This window comes from Montipora capricornis, chromosome 1 (genome assembly GCF_036669925.1).
Source record: "Montipora capricornis isolate CH-2021 chromosome 1, ASM3666992v2, whole genome shotgun sequence".
NCBI lineage: Eukaryota > Metazoa > Cnidaria > Anthozoa > Scleractinia > Acroporidae > Montipora > Montipora capricornis.
The window spans coordinates 7,875,891-7,897,335 of NC_090883.1; the positions used below are offsets into that span (position 1 = coordinate 7,875,891).

The window sequence follows — 21,445 nt, forward strand, 5'->3', positions numbered from 1 at the left end:
ACCAGCCAACCCATTGTATTCCAAAGAAAAGTCGGCTACTCTGTGTAAGATAAAATTAATGTGATCATACCCAGACTTGTCATCTAAAACAGTCTGGAACGAGTCTTTCGTCACATAACGACGCAAGTCATTAAGGGTATCCAGAGAGAAAGGGTTGTCCGTCATCCAGAGGTTTAGATAACGTGCGTCATGGCAGAGGCGAGGCTTTAACGGCTCAACGGTTAGTGGTAGTACAATATGGGGCGGCGCCACCTCCCCAGCCCTCCCTACTAAAGATATCGCTCCAGTCCCAAGACGATTAATCAAGGTTTTCTGCACAAAGCTAACGAAAGGCTTGCATGACATGTTATTTTTAAATATCTTATGAGGTGGACGGTCAGAATCGTAGAGCACACCTTTAAACGAACCTTTAAAATGTTAAAAAAACGGAAAAATAGAAACTTTATTTTTGATCCAATCCAAGACATCAGTTTGAGTTGCCATTCCAGGGCATCGTTCTGCAACACTCTCCCAAAACGAGTAGGCAGCGTGTAGTTCCCCAGCTCTAAAATGATTGGGATCTCGAAAGGATAACTCATGGACATCCCCAATCACCTCACCCCGTTCCACACGTGTGACTTTATGTTCCAACTCACGTGCTGTCATCTCGTTGCTAACCATTATGGGGTTCACCCTGGAATCTACCCACTGTATGGCATTTAGCCCAGATTCAGATTGCCCAGATTCAACTCAAGATGCATTTTTCCCCTGTGGGAAAAGAGTTAATCAAATCAGACAGCATATAGAAATTATGCCAGAAAATCCTCTGACTATGGCAAAAGGCCACTCGTTACTGACTGAGACGCTCCATCCTTCTCCTGCATGGCGAGATCTCTTTTCCTGATATTACATGCACCATCTCGTGAAGTGGCCTTGCTTACCACAGTAAAAACAACTTAAGGCCTGCTCTGGATTCCTTGGGAGATCGCGGAAATTGCGTCCCCGATTTCCCCTGTAATAAGGGGACATAGCAGTGGCCCGGGCGATAGTGCTCCTCCACCTTTGTCACACAATCAAAGATTTTTTCGTGATCTTTGTCGCCCAAAAGGCGAATAAGTCTTGAATAAGTTTTGTGTGAATGATTTTCTTTTACCCCTCAGTAATTACCTCGATAGTCTCAGAGTTTTGAAAGCTTTGAAAATAGGGTCTCTAGTTACCCTTCCAGGATTACTGGGTCGGAGCTGTCATCTCTCTGCTGACTACTTTTGGGGTTTCATCCCTGTGGGTAATACCTTCGTATCTTGTATTTTTCCGTAGGAAACCCTTTCATGGGCTTGGGAATTTGACACGGAATTCGATAAAGCCATCACTCGTGAGCAATCTGGGCTAAATGCCATACAGTGGGTAGATTCCGTAAAGGAATATACCTGGCGAATCCTCGCCCCCGAGGCTACACACGGCGTGTACATATTCCGTAAAGGAATAGTCCTGGTGAGGAAAACTCACCCCCGTGACTACACACGGCGTATATATATTCCGTATAGGAATATACCCGGCGAGTCCTCGCCCCCGTGACTACACACGGCGTACATATCTCCCGTAAAGGAATAGTCCTGGTGAGAAAACTCACCCCCGTGACTACACACAGCGTGTATATATTCCGAATAGGAATATACCCGGCGAATCCTCGCCCCCTTGGCTACACACGGCGTACATATCTTCCGTAAAGGAATAGTCCTGGTGAGAAAACTCACCCCCGTGACTACACACAGCGTGTATATATTCCGAATAGGAATATACCCGGCGAATCCTCGCCCTCGTGACTACGCCTGGCGTATGATTATTCCGAAAAAAGGGATAGTTCTGGTGAAAGAGCTCACCCCCGTGACTACACACGACGTGTATATATTCCGTAGGAATATACCCGGCGAATTCTCGCCCCCGTGGCTACACACGGTGAATTCATATTCCGTAAAGAAATAGTCCTTGTGAGAAACCTCACCCCTGTGACCACGCACAGTGTATACACATATTCCATATAGTAAAATATACCCGGCGAAGCTTCGCCCCCGTAACTACGCACGGCCTTCAGGGTTAAACGAACTCGGTGGAAAACGAAGCAACATAAAACAACCAAAAAGGCCACTCACAGGCGCATACCTACGTGAGACCCGACACCATAACGAAAAATATGCAATATAGCGGTCAACACCCAAACGAGAGTGACAAACAAAAGGAAAGAAGGGTCCACCCACAAATCAAAATTGAAAGAAATACACCACGAGTACAAGAGACAATCCTACCCCTTGGGAAAGAAAACCACGCACTTGATATGCAAGAGCGCCACTGAAACAGGGAAGCAAACAAACGTAATACGCCCATGGAAAAACTGAAGCTTGTACACAACATAGATCATAGCCAGACCTATAACATGTGTCCAAAGTAGCAAAACAACGAGAAAATCCAATGAGGACAAAGAAAGAAATACCGAAATTTACCTCGAGTTCATTTTGTGCGTCGGCGGCATTAACCTGAACGGGTTGTGGAGCTGGCGCCACTTGACCAGCCGCTTGCGCCGGAGGAGTCACCGCTTGTGGAGCTTGTAGAGCTTGTGGAGCCTGTGGAACTTGTGGGGGGTTTACTAACAGCTGTAGAAATTGTACTCCCGGCACTGGAGCCTCAGCCATAATTGCAGAGAATTCGCTTGGGTCAGAAACCAAAGAGATCGATCCTTCCTTCACTGCTCCGCTGGCTGATACTAAGCACGAAAGGAGTGTTATCCCGCTTGAAATCAGTATTTATAGTCTCATACCACCCTCGTGTACACGCCTGCATGCACTGAATCGGCAGGGATGTGTTAATTTCATGTATTTCAGTTTCGCATACAATTGCCCGAAACGGAAAATACCATAATAGTCTTAGTTTGTCTACCCAAATTTTGAATAAGCATTGTTTTTGTTTGCCCTTGGGACCATTGTAAGTCCCAAGAGAAACTGGAAACAATGCTTATTTAAAATTTGGGTAGACAAACTAAGACTATTATGGTATTTTCCGTTTCGGGCAATTATGAGTGTCATGAATAGCAGAAAAAGTAATTCCCCTCGCAAACACCACGTCACACAAGATGCTTCCGAAATAATCACAACCAACACTCAATGGGAGAATCTATGCACAAATTTATTGTCAGCGGACAAAAGGCGTTTGCAATTCAAACGATATTGTGCAGAACTAACGTGGACACCTCTAAAATAATATTCACATAATATTGCTAACTTACACACCTCGGGCTACACCCTCATTGGCTAAATAAAGTAACTTCTAATTCCCTAAAAATATTAAAAGACATGCCTCTTATTAAATTGTAATTTTTTTTGCTTGGTAGAATACTTAAAATTCATATTTTGCTTCTGCGGACGAGAGAGAAGAGGACAATTTGTATACAAGTTAAGGTCTCTCGAGCCTGTAAATCATCGTTCTGTTTGATCCAGCGTCATCTAGTTGGGGAAAAACCTGCGCCCGGGATGACCACGTAATTCCCATTCACTATCCAGATTGGCCATGTAGCCAGCATGGTTGCTCTGATAGTGTAGTGTGGTGATCACACCCAACCGGTAATCAGGGGGACGTGGGTTCAAATCCCGCTCAGGGCATAAAAAAGTTTTTCTCCCGATGAAAATGTCTTCCAGGGGTTGTCCGTCCTTGGTCCTTTCATAATATGTATTAAGTAATTTGAGTGTACAAATAGCGACAGCGAACTACTAGCAGAACCATTGAATGAAGAACATATTGCCGTGAGTGGGAATCGAACCCGCGTCCCCCTGTTTACTAGTCGGGTGTGCTAACCACTGCACCATCACGACAACCCTGCTGGAAACAGAGCAATCTTACATGTCAGGTGTGCTAACCACTGCTCCATCACGACAACCCTGCTGGAAATAGAGCATTCAGAGAGGTGATTTGTTAGCCTCGGGCTCCCCGGCGTTTTATCATTCAGGAACAGGACTACATCGGATCATCCGAAGAAGATTCACAGGCTACCAGAAATACCAAATTATATTTAGAATGAAGAACTGGAAATCGTGTCGTGATGGTGACTGTTGTGATGGTGCAGTGGTTAGCACATCTGACATGTAATCCAGGGAACGCGGGTTCGATTCTCACTCACGGCATATGTGTTTTTTCATTCAAAATGGATCAGTCAGTATTTCGTACTGGCTCGTGACTACATCGTTGAATTTCCAGTTCGTCATTCTAAATATCCAAGCTAGAAAATATTGTAAAAGTCAATAACTCGCTTCGCCTATGCGCTGGAGGAACGATATGCCTTTTCCACGCTAGCCGCAGGATTAATCTTGTTCACAATGACACCATTTACGCTTTTATAAACATTATTTACATTTCGCTCTTTTCCTTGATCGAGAGGCCAATGTTCGAGATAGATCGTTTCAAAACAATTAAGGACGTTCGCGCTAATTGTTTGTGCGCAACTTTTACTGCGCAGGTAACGCGACTGTAATATGTCACGCATTACTTCAAGCATTAGTGAAGATCTTATGAAAAATTTCCAGGTCGGCTAAAGAATGACACATTTATTTCCAATTCATGATGAGACGTTGAAGAGAAAGGACCGGGAGGCTGGAAAAAGCCGGTAATCGAGTCGTGGTTAAAAGTTTTGAAAACTCGAGGAAGGTTTTAGTCAGCTGTTTCGGGAAGTGAGCCCGCGCTCACTCCCGATGATGTTCTGTCGTTAGTTTGTTTAAAGAGAACTATTTCTCTCAAATATAGCAAACAATTTCTTATCTGCTAAGAGCATCCATAGCGGCAAGAATATTAGTTAAGTATTACGTGAAGTAATTTGTGTCGAAACGATCAGCTTGTACAATAAGATGTTTTTGTTTAATTCGTACAGAATGATGGTGCCTTTTTTGGATTAGGTTACGATGGGGCGTTTGTTTTTTTTGAAACAACTATTTCTCGAAAATATAACAAATTGTAATCTGCTGCCTTTCGCTTCGAAGCAGGGGTACTTTGCTAAACTATCAACTTGTAATAAACATTGTCAAGTAACGCATTTCAAATTAAGCTTCGATGATCGAAGAACAAGCGTTTATATCGACTTGTAATTAGAGTGTCTTTCTTCTTTTAATAAAGCGTTTCAGTGTATGTTGTTTGCTCACTGCACCACAATGTTGTGAACCCATTTTGAAACCAAGTAAATATTCCCGTTTCACACTGCAATGGTCTCAAGCGATTCTCAAAATCCAAATTAAGAAAACCAGGCTACCATTTTGAAGCTGCACCTCTAAATGAGGCTGGATACGCGGATACGCAGTCGAAAATACCACCCCTCCCCAAGTAAACTTCTATTAAAGTATATTGTGAAGTGGATACGCGGATACGCAGTCGTTTGCCTCGCTCGATTGAGCGAAACAAGAGCGCTACACAAAAGAACATCAACACCTCTATTCCTCGTTCTTTGATCATTCTCCTTTACATGGTTAGGGGTGGTATTTTCGACTGCGTATCCGCGTATCCACTTCAAAATATACTTAGAAGTTTACATGGCGAGGGGTGGTATTTTCGATGCGTATCGGCGTATCCGCGTATCCATTTCAAAATATACTTAGAAGTTTACATGGCGAGGGGTGGTATTTTCGACTGCGTATCGGTGTATCCAGCCACTTCAGAGGTGCAGCTTCAAAATGGTAGAGTATTCTGCAGTAAAACCTTAAACTACATTAAAAATACTCCCGTCTCGTTTGAAAACGAATGGTCCGTAGTGATTCTAAATTGTAGAACCATTGCTGCTTCCTTTTTTTCAAGCCTTTTCTAATGAAAGTTTGTTAGCGTATGCTATGCTGATTGACGAACGAATCGAACGTTATGCAAATAAAATCGTTAACTTGTGTCAAGAAAGGATTTATGGCTTTGGATGGAAAACAATAGCGCTAATATTACAGTTGAAGCGTGACCGGCTTTAAACATTGCAAAAAAGACAGAGCTCATTTGGTTTGGAATATTCCGAACCTTTATCCGCTAAAACTTTCATTTTGCAGTGTTTTCATTGGTTTTCGATGAGGTCATTTCGTGTGTTTCTGATTCGTTTTGGTGAGGTCATCTGGTGTGATTGTGATTGGTTTGTTCTCTTTAGGTCATATCTTTGTTTCGCTGTAATCACTCATTCTCTCCTCAACTCAAGAGCAGGACAGATCTCTCTCTCCAATCCAGCATATTCACACACCGCCAAAATGATATGCACACACAGTCGTTACACGACGGTTGTGTTCAAACTTGCCCCATTGTTGCTGTTTTCACGTACTTCTTAGGGTTACTCGTTTAAACTTCCCCCTAAATTATGCACGCCCCCGTCTTTTGTCTTTCTGATTGATGACGTCATTTGATGACTACCTGTCAAATCTGATCTGAATTATCCCATACGACTACTGATACCCTATAATTTCGATCAGAGAGACATCGGTCGCTGAAGGTTCTTGGGCCTCGCTTTTCTTTCCATTAGATAAAGTGAAAATATATATATATTCCCCGGAAAGTACATTTTCATTAGCTTTCAATGGATGTATCGTTTATGGCTGTTGCGCCTAACAAAACGCGTTAAAAAAAATTTTGGCGAAGGACACCCGCGCAAATCTACCTTAACTTTAAATAGGAGATTGTCTGTAGCCTTCGTGAGACTTCAATTTTCTTCATTGCATTGGCTAAACTAACATTTACAAAACCAAAGACCGAAATGGCCCTTTCCTGCAGTCAAATTACATATCCTCACAGGGATTACCCTTTAAGCCCTCATCAGTTTCTTAATTTACTTCATGTGAGAAAATTCCTTCTGTCGTTGCCACTCCACTGTTCAAATTCCAGGTTTCTCTCTTTGCCACTTTATTGCAAGCAGGAGCCGTCCTGACACAAATTTGTTTGCTAGTGTAAACAGACTGTGATTAAACACGCATAAAAGTTAACCTTAGGCCTAATTAGGCCTAAACAAAAGTTTTTAGACCTAAGGTTAGCATTTATGAATGTTGGCTTCCAAAATCTTGAATTTAGGATTTTGGAAACGAAACTCTAACTCTACGACATAACTCTATAAAAATGACTCTAAGAATAGCTGTCCCCAGTAATTACTCATATATGGCATTGTTTCCTTTTCCTTCATCAGTGCTTTCGTCTGTTTCAATAACAATGGAATTAATTGGGCTGACGTGACAGTTTGCTCATGCGCAGAGACGTGAAACTCTCCCTTTAATGCAACCATAACACGTCACAAATATTCAAGATGACGGCACCTGTGATATTTAAAGTGACAAAAACCGATTCTAAAATTTACCTTTTTCTGTTAGGAAGTTTTTTTTAAAGAAAAAATTTGATTTCGAACATTATTTGTTATTTTTTGGTGGGAGTGGAGGATCCGTTTAAGAATTGCGATTGATTTTCAAAGTATTTCTAGTTACTCACCCCATGATATGCTGACATAGCCCCCAAATATATACTGGTTCACCTTGATTATTGTAACAGTTGGCCCTTTTCCATCACACAGAAAGTGAAAGGTCGAAGAAGCCCATCCGTCCCTTGAACCACGCCAGCAGAGAATCCAGGAACTATTGCTGCGTGACACTGGCTTCAGCCATTTGCCCAGCTGGACTTTTCTAAGCCCTTTGTAATGTGTTCTGTTGAATGAACAAACCATTCCATTTAGATCACAACTCCCAAGATCCGTGGTACAGCGGATCACTTCCAAAGGATACCATATTGGGAAGAAGAATGTCACCCGGCCGTTTAGGAGAGCTTGTGAAGGTTTCCGTCTCTCGTTCGTACCATTCTTCTCATACTTCGCCCGCATTGCACAAGGAGGAGAACGAGAAGACATAAACGCGAAACTCTAAGGATGGTGGCAGAAGGTTATAAGTCACTGCCTGTGGACGGGGCCTTTGTGCAAACAAGCAAAAACAGAGGTTTTTAAAAAGGCAAATAACACTGTTTAACTCTTCGTCACTGGAGTGTTTGATTTAACTATCGGTCACGTGATCTTAAAAGACGTGACCATTCTTGTGAGCCGTAAAGAGGAGGTAGCCCCCATCCCTGGTAAGTGATGGACTTGATTTCCTGATGGACAGAACTTCGTTAACCTCGAATTTACCCTTGGGTTCTTCTCTACCAGTATAACCGCTTTGACTTCTTTCTTTTTCATTACTTCGCAAAACATCAAGTGAGTAATGGGCACGCAAGGCGTGCAAAATAAAACTGTCAGCATCCGCGGTCGCGATAGTACCTTTATTAGCCTTGAGTTTACCTGAGCAGTTTCTTCCGTCTCCTTCCTTTCCTTTTTTGCAAGTGCAAATGTAAGATCCTATGGTATTCCTACATGTGGCATTCACGTGACACTCGTTTTCAGATGAACACTCGTCAATGTCTGAAACCAAATGAACACAACGAATGGAATTCGAGGACTGCACTTTGAAAGTCTTATTCCAAACAAAACAACATAGCGCCCACAACGAAGTAGACGTGTGCTAAAACATCACGTGACTAATTGGCACACAAACTGTGCAAAACAAAACTGTCAGCATCAGTCGCGATAATACTTTCATTAGACTGGACTTTACCTGAGCAGTTTCTTCCGTCTCCTACATATCCCTTTTTGCAAGTGCAATTGTAAGATCCTATGGTATTCGTACATGTGGCATTCACGTGACACTCGTTTTCAGATGAACACTCGTCAATATCTGGAACGAAATGAACACCAAAAAGCGAACTCGACGAATGCACGTCAAAGAAAACAATATGGCGACGAGGACAAGGTCAACGTGCGCGAAAACGTCAAATGATTAATAAGGCTCGCAAAACAAAACTGTCAGCATCAGTCGCGATAATACCTTCATTAGACGTTTTGGACTTACCTGCGCAGTTTCTTCCGTCTCCTTGATATCCACTATTGCAAGTGCAAGTGTAAGATCCCATGGTATTCATACATGTGGCATTCACGTGACACTCGTTTTCAGATGAACACTCGTCAATGTCTGAAACCAAATCAACCTGTCATAATATTCTCTACTTTCTCAAATTCTCTTCCCCCCCCCCCCTCTAAAATATTTTGCATAATCATTGTTTTTGATTTCTCTTGGGACATGACGATGTCTCAAGAGAAATCGAAAACAATGCCTATCCAAATTTTTGGAGGGTAAAAGAGGTATATTATGGGATTTGAGAAAGTAGAAAATGAGTAGAATTTCTCCTTTTTTATTTCCTGTGTCGGAAAATGGAAAAGTTGCGCCATAGTTCTTTCCTGTCACTCCCCTGCTAAGTATTGTCTTTGTGCCTAGAGTCTTCTGCCCGTATCTTTGGTAGGTTTCAGGGGGTAGTAGAAATACGTAGATTTTATCCGGTGGACAAAGTACAAGCAATGGCGACGAAGCCGATGTAACGCGAATGGTGTTTTATTGGATCTTTAAACAAAGTATACCCTTATGGAGCTCAAGAATGGAACGTTGATTCGATAAACAACACAAGCGGTGAAAAATTAATATCTGGAATCTTAAAAGCGACGAATAATGGACTTCGACAACAATTGCATCTTTCGCCGTCAGATATCAAAGTGAGCTGTATTTCTACTATTTTACTAACTTTGGTGTTATGTACAACACTGAACCCAAACGTCAAATTCTCTGTTAAATTTTTCGGGGTGGATATGGGTTTAACAAACTCAGAAAAGGAATCGAACACCTTGAGTGGATCCGTGTTTACAATTGTCTGACTATTTATATTTATTTATTTCCCCTCAACTCTGCACAGTCTTCAGGTAAAAAACAATTAGAAATTGGACTATTCTTTTTAGTAAAGTATTATTTGAAAGAAAGCTTGTTGTCCATTTTTTGCTTTATTATTCAAGGAAATGGTTATTCAGTAAAGGGTTTGATCCTGAACACTGGTGGGAAATTTATTTAGTTGCGTGTGGTTTTTGACACGGCGTGTGATGCTTGTTTGAACGCACGCAACGAAATAGGAAAGTTTCTTCTTCCCTCTAATAGTAAATATGTTGTTTGTTTCAATAAAATTCTTGGCTAGAAAAGGTTTTTGTGAGATTTTCTGTCTTTGTGGATTGATCGTGTTCAAACTTAACTAATTTGCATATGTGGGTTGATATTTCATATGCCAGTTGTTTTTATAAAGATGAACATAAAAATGGCACGTTCGATTCTTTAGCATCCGTCAAATTAATCGCGGAGCTACTTGGCTAAAACGAACTAATATGCAGAACATTTCGTAAGACTCAACTTGTTAGATGGGATCTTACCGTTTTTGCAGTCTCGTCCGGTGAATCCGGCGTTGCAGATACACTTGTAGCTGTTCTCTTCGTACAGTGCCAGACACGTTCCATCGTTCTTGCAAGGCCAGCCGCTACATGGTGACTACAAACAATTGAAAGAGATTTATTGGACTTGATAAGTCCCATTTAACGCAGCGAAACCTTCATCTTCCAATTTAAGAACTAATTTGACAAGTGATTATTAAAAAGGTGGTCAAGGTAATAAAGTGATATTGGGGAGGGAGCTTAAGCAACAAAAACGGGGATGGAAACGAGAACGTCACGAATTTGCATATTTAGTGGGCACTGAAAAACAATAGCTTTGCACGCCCTGCACGTGCGATTTTCCCTTTTGTCCATTTCTTTGCCGTCGTCTGCAAAACAACTGCGTGAAATAGCCAAATTTGAGGTTTTATGAAGATCGTCAGCACTTGGTGAGAAATTTTCCTTTTCTCCTCTAAATTAAGCGCCGTTCTGACCAGTGAAATAGTCACGAAGTGATTACAATAAAGCGAAAATATATTTTGAGATGACGTTCTCGTTGCCATCGCTGTTGTCGTCGCTTAAGCTCCCTAATAGGGAGCTTACGAAACGAGGACGACGACGGCTACAAGGACTTCATTTAAACATACGAGTTCGCGTTATTCATATCACTACGAAACTGTATCATGTAGTTCCGCGTTAAAAATGTGTAGTAACTGTCGAGGAATTAAACTGGTATGAGTGAGTTGGAAGCATAGAGAGAGAACTGAAAATTCATCGTCATGTGCTAACGTCCTCCACAGAACCTTGAATTTGGTCATTTTCACGACGTCATTTAGGAGATGAAATATACGATTAGGAAAAGAAATGTACGAATGTGTAAAACGCACGCGCAGCGCGTGCAGAGCCATTGTGTTTTTCTCACTAAACCTATTTTTTGTAGCGTCGTCGTTGCCGTCGGCGTCGTCGTTTCGTAAGCTCCCTAATAAAAGATCTTTTGGCGGCGATGACGTATGGAGAAAACCCTTAAAGCATGATGCCATCTGTAAGGAAATTCGTATATATGGCCCGTTCTCGTTGCCGTCGCAGTCGTCGTTGCTTAAGCTCCCTATTGACGCTCAATAACGCCTTGGCCTTTTAACATTTAATTTATTCCTTTCGGTTTTTTTTTTTTATTTATACAATAAACCGAGGTTGTTATATTTCAGCGACAACCAGGTGTGCGACGTTCTTCGTAGCACTGTTCACATGTATGCAATGCGCATATCTTAGTTACGCTTTTTCATTGTTTGTCAATATTTTCGCAATAAAAACATATTAATAAAGTAAGAATGTAAAAAGAGGTAAAACACACACTATACACCATGAAAATCCAAGACATTCGACTTACCGCGATGCTGAAGTGGTGAAAGAATTCGTTGGACACGAATTTGTCCGAGTTGTTGTACTTGTCCGAAGGGAGCAGTTCACAAAGCAGTTTACCGTTGATGTCCGGTTTAGCAGCCAAGTTGTATGAAAAACATGTCGGAGTTTCCAAACAGGCAAGCGAGCACTGGGGAGTCCGATCAACGTGACTATACCCAAGAATTGTGATATTCAAGTAGGAGAATTTGTCTTCTTTGAAGTTTGCGTATCTGACACCAGTGTGAGTTTCCCCGCGACTGAAAACTTTGCCGGCCTTTTCCTCTGAGATAGATGGTTTGCAACCAATCTCTATAGACCCAGATAACAATGGGATAACATACAATGCAATTGCTGGTGGACGAACAAAAGGATCTAATGAACGGTCTTTTGTTTTCGTCCACCAACATGGCGGCGATGACGTCACGTGAAAACCACCGCGGATTAAACAATAGCGGCGGTGTCACAGCGTTTTGTGTTCCCCCGAACACTGAGCACTAGTGCTGTGTGTTCCCCCTTCGCCATAACTATAAATGTGATAGCACAATATGAATACAGAAAGTATCCTAAACATGCATAAAAGCTAACCTTAGGCGTAATTAAGCCTAAACAAAAGTTTTTAGGCCTAAGGTTAGCTTTTATGCATGTTTAGGATACTTTCTGTATTCATATTCTGCTATCATATTTATAGTTATGGCGAAGGGGGAACACACAGCACAAGTGCTCAGTGTTCGGGGGAACAGATAACACGGGGGAACACAAAACGCTGTGACAGCGGAACACAAGAGGAAAAGTGTCTAGAACGCAAACACGAGCTCCTTGACAACATCGGCGTGTTTGAGGTTAGGTCGCGTAATAGGTTTTGCAAGGTGTCAATTTTTAGATATGTTCTTATTTCACCAGTATTCATGGCATGAGAATAAAATTGACATCATCTTAATGTTCCTTGAATGCAGATTTTGAAACCAAAAAAGTACACTGACACCTCGTGATGGGACCTTAAAGTTGTGCATTTCTCAAAGAAGCTCTCAGTTGTCTGCAAGTTTCTGTAGATTAATCCACCTGATGGATACATGTTCAACTAATATCCCTTCGTATTGGAACTGGTCGTCCCAAATATTTAATAATTTTATGTTTTGGACAAGATTATGTGAACGATAGAAATGAGATGACTTAGTTTCCTTGTTTTGCTCAGATGCTAGATATCAGGCTATTCAAAAATTGACATCATCTTAATGTTCCTTGAATGTAGATTTTGAAACCAAAAAAGTACACTGACACCTCGTGATGGGACCTTAAATTTGTCACAGTTCTGGATGAGGTAAAACTGAGTGAAAAAAAAAACGTATCATACCTGTAGCAACTGCATATAAGAGGACGATTATTAGTATAAGCAGACAAGCTTTCCCAAATGTCGTAAAGCCAAAGGGTTTCATCCTTTTTCCTTACTTTACGGTGCAAGACTGTTCGACCGTCAGTTTAGTGCAAACCAGTGAGGTTTACCATTACTTATCTAGACTTGAAACAACTTAATAATAATTGGTTCGTGGGTTTTAAGGGTGCAATTTCCTGTCAATTGGATTCCGTGATCTGTGATCTGACAGTGGAGAAGACAGTTGCAAGTAAGTTTATTTGACAGGGGTGTTTTTACATAATTGCGGATAAAAGCATGAATTAACCACATGAATATTTTATCTTAGCCGTGAGGACATCTCTCTTGAAATTTAAGCCGAACTACTTTACTATATATTATACTTTTCTATAATGAAGATTATCACTTCCCCAGTATCAGATCTTTCTTTCTAAAGTTTCGCTTTTTTTACATTGAATACCACCGATTCTTGTACAGAAGATGTAAATCGTTGTAAAACAAAACGAGCGCCTTTTACAAAGAAACATACACTAAGTTTCTGTCAATATTAACAGAGGAATATCCGAATGGAAAACGATGGAAAATAAGCACATGCTAGGACTCAATGAAAGCCAAACACCGTCCGCTTTATTATTCTGCCATGTCTACTAGAGCTCCTTAAACCCCTCGTTATATATGTTAACTTCAAGATCTGTGAAATAGCTTCAACGTCAGCGTTGTCAGAGTTTTCAGTCTCTGTTGCAAGAAATCTGTCGGCAGTATGGTACTTGACACATCGAAGATAAGCGTCGAAACTCAAGAGCATTATTCAGCCTAAGAAAGGACTTTGAAGTTTGACCCAAAGCTCACCATTTTCGTTAACCATTGAGGCGTCATATAATATGGCTTAATATTGAATTCCTGTCTTAGTTTGCAGCCTTGAAATGGCAATAAGTTTATGGACTGACTTCGGATTAATAATAATTAGTAGTAAGTTGATGGAGTATTTGACTTCGGAGCAATAATGGACCGGTCTTTGTTGACGTTCGTAAGACGTGGTATACTACTTCAGAAACAAAATTGGAATACTCTAAAACAAACAAAGAACAAGACTCGTGCGGAATTGAAAGCTTAGTATTTCTCTCTTCGCAATGTAGTGAAAAAAAAAATGATTACGGAGTCAAGCGAAAAAAGAAGGTTTGATGCCACATAAAAGTTTTATGTTACAGGAAAAGAAGAGAATGGCAGTTTTTCCCTAAAACAGTTAAAAGGCTACGTTAGTTGAGTATTTCTGTTTTTTCGTTAGTTCAGAACATAAAGGACTCTTTTCTTTCACTAGAAACCTTGCAATGAAACAGAAGAGTATAATTTCAAGTTTTGAGGGAAAAGTTGATCATTATTAACTTTTGGCTACGAAGATTTCAAACCAATAAAACAAAAGTTATTTGAAAGTGTGAAATATTTTCCATCCTTGCTAGCCGTAACAACAGAACTGAGACAAAATTGAAATACTATTTACTAAATAACTGTGGTAGCTATTTACTAAATGTTCGTGAGTATTTAATGTAATCAGTGAGACATTCGTCTTTTTTGCAAACCGGCTGTATACAGGTGTTTTTCCGTTTCATAGCACTCGCAAGTGTTCTAAATGACTACCCGCCCCCCAACAAATGATGAGCATGTGCCAGCGGTTGATGACGACCGAATAACTATCACCTAGTAATCTGTTAGGGACTGTGCAATGATTACCGGGAGGGGGGATTGAAAATTACAAGGGGGGAGGGGGGAGACGTAGGAGAAAATGACAACAAGAGAGAAGGGGGGTTGGATGGAAATTTAATACATACCACTTTTTAGTGATAAGGATCCCGTGGTTAAATAATGTTTTTATTTTCATTTATTATTATTATTATTATTATTATTATTATTATTATTATTATTATTGGTAGAAGAAACTAATATGTATTCATATTTGGTGTATTTTCCCCTCAGAAAAAAAAATTCATCTTAACATGATGGCTGCCTGTAAGAATCGAGAATCGTCCGTCAACGACCATTTTAGCAGACAGCTCATATTTTGCCCAAAGATACCCCTTAGTGAACTATTTTCAAAAACCACATTTAAAAGTTCCAGCGATTCTTTCTTTTTTGAGGAATTTGCGAAAATTTGAAAACGCGGTTAAAGTGCGGTTTTCTGTTTGACAAATTTCCCAAAATTTGCTGCGAGAACCAAGCAACGGTGAAAAAATTAAAATGAATTCAATTGGCACCAAACTTGACACAATATAAGAACAACCATTCTTGTCCATTTCTACTTCGATACTTTTTACGGTAATGTTAAAATTGTGATTTTCTACTGAAGCTCTTTAAAGAACATCCTCAAAGGCCATGGCAGCGGAAAATAGATGATATTTGACGCGATAAAAATGTACCTGGTACCTCATTCTTAATTTTTTTACTTCGTATTCTTCAAATATTGCTATTATTCATTTTCTGTGTAAAGTCTTATGCTCGAACTCGGAACGCTTCCCTCCGAAAATATCAGGAATGTTTGTAACCTGAGTGAGCTAAATGATACGAAATTTGAACGCAAATGCAAACTGATGCTAATTATTCATGTCGAATCGTCGAACTGACTAATTTTCGGCTTGTCGATTGGAAAGCTATAAAAAATGCGAAGTTATCCTTCAGAAGTATTACAAGTGACTGAAAATCGTATTTGCGGGCAAAAATCCGCCGCAAGTGAACTATATATTACTCAATTCAAACACAGTTTAATTCATACTGGTTTATGAGGCCCTGAAAGGGTAAATTCCGACAATCAACATGGCCCAAAAAGTAACGACAGCTACCTCTGATTGTCAGTCCCAGTTATCCAATTTCCACTTAGTTAGCTGTGAAGAATTAGCTAGCCTCATTAAAGGTTCATCACTTAAATCGTGTCAACTTGACCCAGTTCCAGCTTTGGTTTTGCGATAGTGCTATGCTATTCTTCTTCCAGTCATAACAAGGATTGTTAATCTGTCGCTACAGCATGGACAATTTCCTGATGTTTTAAAGATGGATTGATTATACCGTTATTGAAGAAATCTACTGTTGATCGCGAAATACTTTCCAACTATAGGCCCATATCAAATCTATCATTTATATCAAAGTGCTGCGAAAAATTAAGTTGTTGCTCTTCAGTTAAATTTCTATAAACCGTCCCATAGTACTGAATCCGCCCTAATCAGGGTACACAACGATATTCTCACTGAAATTGCCAATGATAATTGTGTTTGATACGGTGAACCATCGAGTTTTATTGTCAAGATTATCAGATCGTTTTGGAATTAAAGGAACTGCTTTGTCATGGTTTGAGTCTTATCTTCAGGGGCGTACGCAGTTTGTATGCATTAACAACTTAAGATCTTCCTGTCGGGACGTGATATTTGGAGTCCCTCAAGGTTCCACTCTTGGACCGTTTCTGTACCTGTTGTACACTGCTCCACTTGGTGATATACTACGAGAGTACGGTGTACGTTTTCACATGTACGCTGATGACACCCAGTTGTACATGTCATTTAAGTCATCTATTACTAGTGACATTGAACGCTCCCGTTCTATTCTGGAGTCATGTGTATGTGCCATTGAACGACGGATGCTTTATAATAACCTTAAACTCAACAGTGACAAGACTGAACTACTCATTCTTCACGCCAAGCATAGGCCTGCCCCTCCTCTCGATTCCATGAATATAGGCGATCTTGTTATCTCGTCGTCTAAATCTTACATGAACATTGGCGTCACATTTGATAATCACATGAACTTTGGTGAACATATTAAGAACATCTGTAGAGTAGCTTTTTATCATATTAGGAACATTGCTAAGATTAGAAAATTTTTGAGTTACGATACTGCTAAAACTTTAGTGCATGCATTTGTTACTTCTCGGATTGATTCATGTAATGCACTTTTGTTTGGTTTGCCTAACTTTCTTATTCAGCGTTTGCAATATGTTTTAAACTCTGCTGCTCGAGTTATAGCTCGTTCTCGGAAATTTGATCATATCACACCGTTACTGATAGAATTACATTGGTTACCAGTAGAGCAGAGGATAATATTTAAGATTTTATTATTTACGTTTAAAGTAGTTAATGGTTTAGCACCTAGTTATTTAAGTGAATTATTAGAAGCCTATGTTCCAAGGCGTATGTTAAGATCGTCTACGCAATTGCTCCTGCATGAGCCCAAATTTAATCTCAAGACGTATGGCTCACGTGCCTTCTCTGTTTGTGCACCTCGATTATGGAATAGTCTTCCTTTAGAAATTAGGAGGTGTGACTCTATTGACACTTTTAAGAAGAAACTTAAGACACATCGTTTTAAGAGCTCATATTTTTATTAGCTATGAGTACATATTTAAATATTACTAATTATTGATTTTTATTATTTTATATTTTGTATTATCTTATTCTTTTATTTGTATATTAGTATAAATTGGAAATTATTATTACTATTATTATTTTTGGAACTTGTAAAGCGCTCTTGGACATTGTATTGTAATCAGCGCTATATAAATAAAGTATTTTTATTATTATATTATTATTATTATAAAATGAAATTCCGACAAAAAACATCCTTTCCCAGCAAAATTCCGACAGTGACGATTATCACGATTTCAAGACCTGAAATTAATGCGATATTAAATATAATCAGTTTTCTCTCAACTGAGGTCGTGATTCACACGACAAGTTAATATTTTGGGTGCAAGAAATGTACTCCGATCCACTGTTATGCGAAAGGTATCGAGATTTATTTTTGCAATTGTTTACATTGCAAAACGCACGCGGTGTCAGTTTCACTGAAATGCATGTACGACTTGGAAAACGACTTGGAAAACTGAATGAGCGTCAATTGTGCGGTATCCGAAGACATAAATGATACAAATTGATTTAATGAACGGTTATTACTGAAAGAAAGCTACTTAAAGAAAGCAGTACGTCCTTGCATTTCAGTGAGCTACGCAATGTTTGAGTCCAAAATGTTATCCGTTTCATGGTAAACTAATTTTCTGGAGGCATACATATACAAGATGTTGTCAACTTGAACTTTTGACCTTCAAAACGGGTAAATATTTGTGTCACCCAGCATAACGAAAGGTTTCTTTTGTTCCATTCTTGCCGTGTATTCGTATCGTTATTGTTGCAGGAGAAGTGTTGTTTTGTTCTCGTTGTTTCGTTTTGAAAAAGATTACATCCTCGCTTACAGACGTATGTGATAAAAATAGACTACCAAGGAAGATGGACAGTGGATGGTTTGAAATGCGCAATTTGTTGTAATAATCTACAACACTACTAATACCTGCTAGCACCAGTCAAGAGCAGAGGAAAAATGCACTGGCAAGAACCTCAACTAAAATTGATAAAAAATCTGCAAGTAGACGTCATTGAAAAAATACGTATAACCTGCAAGTAAAAAAAAAGGTTGCAGACTGAATACTCCCCCTTTCATCATTACTAGGTTGCCCATGGGCAAACACAGTCGAGGTCTGTGTTTAGTTTGTTTGTTTTATTTTTTTGATTAATTTTTTTTTTCCCGTGTCGGTAAAAGTCTTGCCTGTCACTCCCCTGGTAAGTTGTGTCTTTGTGTATTTAGCCTTCTGCGCGTATTTTCTTAGGATCGAGAGGGTAGTGAAACTGCGTAGATTTCTCTGGTGGACACAGTAGAATCATTAACCTAGCCTGCAATGGCGTCGAAAGTCATGCAACGCGAATGGCGTTTTAGTGGATCCTTAAACAAAATATACCCTTATGGAGCTCAGTAATGGAAAGTCAGTTGGATAAACTAGGCATGAATCTCAAAAGCGACGAGTACTGGACTTCGACAACAATCTATCGCCCGTCGAGACGAAATCAAAGTGAGCTGTATTTACCTGAAGTACATGGTAATTTGACACAATTGAGTTTCTTGTCTTCACGCACGCAATGAAATAGGAAGAGGTTTTCGCCTCTAAGAGCAAATATGTTGTTTGTTTCAAAAAACCCTAATCAGTAATCTCGTAAAAGTTATAGGGATGATGGAAACACATGGGAGGCCAAACAGGTAAGGGTGAAAAAAGGGTAATTAAGAAAAAAGAAAACCTCGTTACGCGCATGTATTAAAATAAAATGAGCAGTAACTGACGATTGGACGCGAGTAAGCCCTTCCTTATCCTTCTTCCACACTCTCCCGTCCAGGCCAAATTAACAGGAAACGCAATGACCAAATTATTTTTGGCGAGTACATTTGCTAGTAATGTATTCTAACAGTGCCAGGAACGGAGCCTTTTTCCGCATGGGTAACACCTTTTACGTGTGCCAGCCTGCTGATTGCCTCATAGGTTTGTGATTGGACGCCGTTTGAGGTGGCACTTGGCTGGCAATGAACAGTGTTACGCATCTCGACCGCTCGGAAGGTATGGGATTTTGATTTTCTTCGAGGGCGAGGGTTCCGTGTCGCTGCTTTGTCAATGTTTCACGTTGCTGTGACCGTTGCTGTCGGAAATTTGAAGAAAGGATGTCGTTTGTCGCGATTTCACTTTAATTGCTGTCATTACTTTTTAGGGCACGTCGCTTGTCGGAATTTACCCTGGAAAAGCCTCAATAACGATTCAAATACAGGGCATAAATGGAACAAAAGAAACCTTTCGTTACTTTGCGTAGCAGAAATATTTACCAGGTTTGAAGGTCAAAAGTTCAAGTTAACAACATCTCGTATCGTATCATATCATATCTCCAGAAAATGAGTTCACAATGAAACGGATAACATTGGATAACATTATGGACTCAAACTTTGCGTAGCTCACTGAAATGCAAGTACGTACTGCTTTACGTAGCTTTCTTTCGGTTGTGACCGTTCATTAAGTCAATTTGCACCATCAAGAGCCATAATGGGGCAGAGAGCGAATCTTAGGGCGTTGGCCGGGATATGTGAATTTCACTAAAGTTATTTTTAGAGATTGTAAGTAACGAAAGTCTAATTCCTGAGAGGTCCGCGCATTTTAATTTTAAACATTTTAAATTTTAAAACGCACCTCAACGCCCGACGCCATTTTCCTCCTAAATCCTTTTACCGTATAAACGTTTGCGGACCTCTCGGAAAACTAACTTCCGACTAATCCATGGGTCTAAAAATAACTTGAGTGTAATTCACATATCCCAAGGGCCAGAGTGGGCGTTTCCGTCTCTGTCCCATTATGGCTCTTGATTGCCAGTCAATAGCAGTATTCACATTAGAGGACGGGAAACTCGTCAGACGGGTAACCCGTCTGAGTGTGAATTCGCGATGAAAAAGTTATCTGACTTACCGACATGAATTCACATTAGGACGAGTTTTTAGGACGGATTAAGATGCCGAGGTACTGGCGCGAGATGTGCGTGGTTACCTAGCCAGCAGTCTAATCGGCGCATTTTCTCCTAAAACTCGACCTGGAAACCTGTCTAAGTGTGAATTCGTGACGCATTTTGACGAGTTTCTCGTATAGTCGGGTTAGCTGCCGGCAACGGCAGAGTGCGGAAGTTCCATGCTAGCATAAAGAAGTTAAAACGCTGCAGCTGTGTCTACAAAATATGTACCGTAATAATAAAGAGAGAGGGAAACGTTTCGCCGTTACTGACATTTCAATAACTGCAAAATTTGTAACTCCAATATACATTCAGTGGGAAATATTTCGCCGTTAATGACATCTCGATAGCTGCGAAATTTGTGGCTCCAATATTTGATGTGGGGGAAAATCTCTCGTAGTTAATGAGATTTCAATTACTGCGAAATCTTCGGTATATAATAAAAGTATACTGATAAAGTGTTTTGCGAAATTTTATTGACTATCTGTAGATAAATATAACTGCAAAATTTTCATTTATATATATACCCCCCATTTTGTAAGCAATGTATCCACGACTTCTTCACAGTTCTCCTTTGATTGATTCCTATATTGGGAGGAATGGGGTTGGAATTTCCAAACAGTGCTTTCTAATTATGGCTGGAGTTGACTCACAATGGCCAAATGAACACACTGAGAGTGTTTTCGCTGTCACCTAGTAAAAAATTTAATCCAAAACCTTTCTAAGAAAGAAGTCAAAACATGAAATGTCACAAAAAACTAATAAAAAAATAACTTCCGCAAGTCTCAAGTCTGTTTGGCGTATTGTTTTTAAGTTATTTGCCGAAACACGTCACTCAATTTTACAGCATATGCATAAACATGTCTTCTACAGCTTTTAATGCTTAATTTGCCAAAAATCACAAGGCGAAACCGTTTCTTGAACCAGACAGATTTATCAGTTACTGTCTTTGTATCACGAACTTGGAACTAAGCCAACTGACGTGAACGGTGGTCTGTCAGGTCGAACGCGATCTTCTGGCAAGTCAGCCATTTTCTGTTGACAAAGACATGC

At 40.0% G+C, this 21,445-nt stretch overlaps 1 protein-coding gene across 1 annotated transcript; it reads right to left on the reverse strand.

The window, feature by feature from the left end:
* Positions 1-8,018: 8,018 nt before the first annotated feature.
* On the reverse strand, positions 8,019-13,234 carry LOC138056118 (fibulin-5-like). Its single transcript, XM_068901953.1, has 6 exons — positions 13,032-13,234; positions 11,667-11,989; positions 10,283-10,397; positions 8,889-9,008; positions 8,595-8,714; positions 8,019-8,401 (listed from the first exon to the last, which is right to left on the reverse strand). Exons 1-6 carry the CDS (start codon positions 13,111-13,113, stop codon positions 8,019-8,021), a joined length of 1,143 nt encoding a protein of 380 aa, XP_068758054.1. The 5' UTR covers positions 13,114-13,234.
* Positions 13,235-21,445: the final 8,211 nt, after the last annotated feature.